This window comes from Heteronotia binoei, chromosome 2 (genome assembly GCF_032191835.1).
Source record: "Heteronotia binoei isolate CCM8104 ecotype False Entrance Well chromosome 2, APGP_CSIRO_Hbin_v1, whole genome shotgun sequence".
Taxonomy (NCBI): Eukaryota; Metazoa; Chordata; class Lepidosauria; order Squamata; family Gekkonidae; genus Heteronotia; species Heteronotia binoei.
The window spans coordinates 47965401-47971400 of NC_083224.1; the positions used below are offsets into that span (position 1 = coordinate 47965401).

The 6000-nt window shown below is 39.4% G+C and overlaps 1 protein-coding gene across 1 annotated transcript in view; it reads left to right on the forward strand.

Annotated features, from left to right (window-relative positions):
* The window catches only part of ARHGAP40 (Rho GTPase activating protein 40), a 53302-nt gene extending 50879 nt beyond the window's left edge, over positions 1-2423 (forward strand). The window contains 1 exon segment of the mRNA XM_060230932.1: positions 1535-2423. Within this exon segment, the coding sequence (XP_060086915.1) occupies positions 1535-1641 (107 nt within the window). The 3' untranslated portion in view covers positions 1642-2423.
* The last annotated feature ends 3577 nt before the right edge of the window (positions 2424-6000 follow it).

The window sequence follows — 6000 nt, forward strand, 5'->3', positions numbered from 1 at the left end:
TCCCTTAAATCTGTGTTCATCAGCACAGGAATGGGAAAGAATTTAATTAAAAGTGGAGGAATGGGGGGAGGGGCTTAGATTATCTGGCATTTGGCACTTCTTAAAAAATCTGCTTGGATAAGGCTTGGGCAGCAGGAGCTTCTCAATAATATTTTAAACCCTATGAAATGTTTTTAAATGGTGCAGGAATTGAGGGTGGTTGGGTGGGTATTCTGCTACTCATCACTGTTCCCCCCCCCCCCCCAAGAAGACAAATTTGTGAACAAGAGCCTCAGTTTCAACAATTTCATTGCTTGTCAGTATGACCATATTTCTAGGGCTTACTGTTTTTTCCCACAGAAGTAACCAGAATATGGCATACCTGATGGTCAAAACAAATGTGACTAATATCACAGATCTCAATTGATATGTAAAATGTAAGTTGTACACACATGCAGCCATGATTCAAATCAGGGCCATGTGAGAAGAAAGGGCATTGTTCCCTTCAACTCTTTTTTTTTTGGGGGGGGGGTGCTTTGTGTGTGTGTGTCTGCACCTGGAAGTCATGTTGACCTCTGGTGACTGATCTCTACTGGGAGCCTGGAATATATATTCAGGGAGCTGGCTGAATAAGCCTGCACCCTGCCTCAGTATTTCAAAGACAGTCTCCCATCTAAGTTCGAACTACAGTAAACTCTGCTTAGCCTACAAAATTGGGCTTGCCTGGGCTGTCAGGCCAGGGCAACCCTTACTTAATTTGTTAATCAAAACTAGGCTTCCTGCACCGTTAACATAAAGGAAAAATAATAGATTTTAAAATGGCATGTCTTTTTCCTTTAAAGCTACTACCATATCCATGCATGAAGTCTGATTTCAGTTAGCAAAAGCAAGTAAGCTTGAAGGGTTAAAAGTAATTAGGTAGACTTACTGAGTGGTAAAGCATTTACTTTGTTTGCAGAAGCCCCCAGGTTCAATCTCCGGTTCAAAAAGATCAGGTAATAGGTGGTATAAAAGACTTCTGCCTGAGACCCTGGAGAGCTGCTGCCAATGAGAGCAATATAATGTGGACCGCGATAGACCAGTGCTGAATGGAAACTTTATGTGTTTGGATATTCAGATGTCTTCTTCCTTTCCTGTGTAGTTCTGATTTTTAATTGTGACTGCATTTGCAATTTACTTTCACAGACTAACAGATCTGTCGGCTTCATTATATTTGTTTTTGACTCTTAAGAAGACATACTTAGGATATAGCTCTCATGTCCATTTCTTGCCTTCACAAATCCTTCCAGAACCTGATCTGGCTTCATTAGGAGTCCGTATCTTGGTGTCCTCCAACAGCTGCCCAAACTGGTGCAGAGCAAAGTGTGAAGAGTTTGGAGGACTGTGTCTAAAACTGTTCATGTTGATCCTCTTTTTTTCTTCACTTAAATTCCACAGTAATGTATTTCTATGGAAGGTGGAAAAAATTGAAAGCAATTCAGACATTGCTAGGTACAGGATGCCTTGCTCAGCTTCCAGCTTTCCAAATAATTCAAAGTATGTTTTCCTCCAACAGGTGAGCATTGCCTGGACCCAGACACATATCTCTTAGATCTGTACCACGTGAATCCCCATGCAGAATGGATAATAAGGCAAAACCCATCCTTTCCACGAACACTCTAGGAACACATCAGGAGGAAGGAATCCAGATACACACTTTGTTGAACCCAGCATAGGAAAACATCAACATAGTGCATGCTTAAGAGGTATTTTAAATGGGACTGTGTGGAACAAGAAGCAGTTCATTTAAACTTCCATATCAGCTTGTAGACAATGCCAGAGAACTTTAGGTTAACAGACTCTTAAAAAGCATTTAGAACCGTAAAAATGGATTTCCAAGAAGAACCAATAGAGGGGAATTAAAGAGAAGCACATCCTTGAAGAAACTGATGGGGATCATCTAACTTTGAGATTTGATTCATTTACTGGAGAGACTTCATGTTGGATGAAGAAGATACTGAGCTCATAGTCAGTTAACAACTGTTAGTATTGTTATCAGGAAGTTGCCTGCTTCTTGAAGGAACAAGACCTTAGGATGTATGCAGTTTTACATTTTGTTTTGCTTCTGGGGGCCATAGATGACAGTCAGACTGACCAGAGCAAGGAAACAGTTCTGGGAATTTTGCCTTCAGAATGCTGCTGTCCAATGTGCTGAAATATTAAACACAGCAATAGATGTGGAATGTCTTCTATGATAGATTCTAATACTACTGTTCAATAGATCTGTAGTTTTGCCATGACAAAAAAAATGTAGATCACTTTTCTACTTGGTCACACTAAACCACCTCAGTATTATTGCTCTTTAAATGTCTCCAGTTTCAAATTGGATTTTATATCCTGTCTGGCTTCCTAGGTGAATATTTAACCTTTATTATTTACTACTTGTAATAAATTTTTTAAAGAAACTCCAAGTAGAGACGTTTTTCTTTCTTTATACTTTTAATTTTTAATGCATAAAAGATAATTTGTAAACACCTGAGCCATATGATGATCATATCTTTCATGTTGCTTTGATATTGAATTTTTAAAAATACTTTTTTTGTCAGTATATTTATCAAAAACCCTGTTTGTGTAAGTGGCTCCAAAAAGCACAATGCAAATGTTGCTGTATTTTGAGATTATCCTTTTTGCCATTTCCTTTTAAGTCTTATTTAAAAAAAAAATAGCCAAAATAAGCGTCTAAATGTGTGAGGGTTTGTCAGAAGTGGCAGTTCTAGGTGCTCTGCATTAAAGCATTAAATGTGTGATATTTTAAGTGAGGGGGTGTTGTTTTGCTTTTGAAAGGTCAATATGTGACATATCATTAAGTCTTCTGTTATATTATGTACTTACCCTCTTCAAAACAGAGTATCAGCTATGATTTGCTGCTAATATTGGCAGAAGAACAAAATCAGAATACACCACTTTAAATACACACACACACACACACTCACTTCTGGAAACATGTTCTTCTGGGTGATGTACAATTTAGCAGAGCCCAGTTAACCAAAGTTTCCAGGCTTGTGGACAGGGCAACTAAGCATTAACACAAATATTCTGATCCATTTGCATCTTCTAAGTAATTTTGGCAGAATAGTTAAACACTCAAAAGTACAGGAAACTACAATATAGAGAAACTGAATAGAGGACAACTCAGGAAAAACGGTTTGTAGCTTGGGATTTATCTTTCTCCCTATCCAAACTAGGGGCATGAAAACCTAGTGGCATGTATTAGAAGCGCAGATACCCCCTTTTCCTTAAAAAAGGAGCTTTGGAAATGTGTGATGGAAAGCTGCAAATCAGAGCATGACTTAAAACTCCATAGCATGTGGGAGGGATTGAATGCAGATGAGTTTGAGCAGGAAGATGATAGTCAAAGGTATGGGGAAGCTCTAACCCATTTTGCTGCCTCCTTCTCTGCTCTCAGTCATACCCTAAAACAGATAGATACAGGGATCCTGAAGCCCATTAGAACATGACAGAGATGGCATGTAGCTGGATGACAAACACTAATGATATGCATGAATCTTGTATCCATCTGGTTGAAAGTGTGATTTCTCATGCATACACTTATATGTAAAATCTTAACAGTTAATTTAGTTGCCCATGAAATTCTGTCAACATTATGTAGGTATAGCTCACCCTAGTATACCATACAAAAGTAATCCATGCCAGTACATTCAGTACAAAGTAATCTGCATTAAAGTTGCAACTTTTTGTGAAGCACAAAGTTCAGTATATCAGTGGAAATATTTTCACCCAGAATGCAAGTGTATGCAATGTACCCTGACCAGGTAGTGATTAATAATATCTTATAACTTAGTACTCATAATAAGCCCAAGATACTGATGAAAGTCATGGGGCAGACTGCTGCTTCATAAGGTATGAAGATTGCCTTGTCCTGGCAGCATTCTTTTTTGAGGGTTTGTAGTCATGGTCAGTCTGAATGAAACAATGGAAATGAAAGAAAATGAACTGCTTGGATTCTAACAAACCAACAGTGGATGAGCATTGTGAAAACTGGGGGATGAACAAAGGGACTAGAGTCATAGCATGTGACATGAAGGACTGTGTAACCCCACCTGTCTTGATGTTCTTTGAATATATTTCTCTATATGAGAGAAATTTTGTCAAAAGGTTAACCCAGTGAGGCGCACAAAATGTAAAGCTAGCTCACTTAAGCTTTTTAAAAACCGTTATATTAACTTTTTAATGCAGTATTTAAAACAGCATATCAATAAAGAACTAGACATATTCCCAAAATGTCTTCCTTCCTGTCTTGTATTTACTCCTATTTGTCAGTTGCTGGATTTCTTTGACAATGAAAGTATCGATTGTATTAAACATGATTTAAAAAGTGGTCTTGAACTTAACCCAAAGAGCAGTCCTAGACTGGTTGAATCAGCAAAGGAAACATAAGGCTTTGCTGGGTCTTAAACAGTTGCTTGAGATGGGGACCAAAGGTCAAGGATGCTCCTGGAATCCAAAGTTAAGCTGTTTGGTTCAGTCCATGAAGAGTGGCTGAACATTGTGCTTGAACAAGGAGTGAGGAGTTCTTAGAACTAATGAGTTGCTTGTGCCGGAGATGTGTTCTCTTCTATGGAATTTTGAATATACAAATATTATGTACAAGTCCCTTTGCTTCTTATTCCATTCTGACACGTGTTTGTTATTTTCACTCTGTTTCTTGCTGTAATTATCATCTGAAGCTGGTGACAAAGCATTGCTTTTTGTTAAGGTAAAACTGATGTTAAGCACTGGTACCTTCTGCTGTGTGAGCATTTTCTTTTGAATTCTGAGTGTTTTAGTTATGTTGTGTGGCATTCAATTATGCAACACTGGGAAAGAAAATGAAAACTTTGAATGCTTGGCACAAACAGACCTGACCTGAGATAGGGTTGGATTAAGTTATATAAACCAAAGTCATTTCTGTTTGAATGAGGCAAAGCGGTCTCCTCCCATTTGAGCTACAGCCTTCTATAGTGCATTCTGTGGTGTTCATGAGGGTTCCCTGACTCCCAAGTAGCTTTTTGGATGGTGCAAAGAGCTGGATGGGGGGGAAGGGGGAAAATGTTCTTCATGCAGTTCTTTGGATTTGTGATTAAGAAAAAAATAGGTGGAATTGTCCTTTAAATATAGAAAGGACTTCCAATTGTATCTTGTATTATAATTCTCATTTTTCCTCAAGGACATCTGTAACCAATTCGTCATATAGTCATTTGTTTGCCATGAGATATACAGCCACAATAGGAAATGGCATAAGAGATGACTCTTCTTGACACCTGTTGTTTCTTTTAACCATCATGTACCACAGGCTATGTTCTATGTACACACCACTGAGTAATTTGTGTGCATGTGGGTTTTTTTTCTTTTTAACAAGAGTGTGGTTTGATCTGGAGGGAAGACATCATGGTATAGCCTGTTCTCATCAGGTCTCGGAAGCTAAGCAAAGTTGATACTTGGATGGGAAACCACCAAGGAAGCCTCTGCATAGGAAGGCAATGGCAAACCACCTTGGCTTCTCAACAATGTTCCCTCTAATTTTTTCTCCTCCGGAGTGGAACAGTTCACCTCCTGAGCAGAATATAACTGCTGTTATCTTAAGAAGATAGAAGATGATGATATTGGATTTATATCCCGCCCTCCACTCCGAAGAGTCTCAGAGCGGCTCACAATCTCCTTTATCTTCCTCCCCCACAACAGACACCCTGTGAGGTGGGTGGGGCTGGAGAGGGCTCTCACAGCAGCTGCCCTTTCAAGGACAACCTCTTCCAGAGCTATGGCTGACCCAAGGCCATTCCAGCAGGTGCAAGTGGAGGAGTGGGGAATCAAACCCGGTTCTCCCAGATAAGAGTCCGCACACTTAACCACTACACCAAACTGGCTTAAAATGGGCAATGGGCAGTGCAAGACCCTGTGCAGCTCCAAATTGCTTTCTGTGTCAGTGAGCAGCCCCTCACTCACACAGCTTATAGGGAACACTGCTTCTCACTTGCCTTGAAA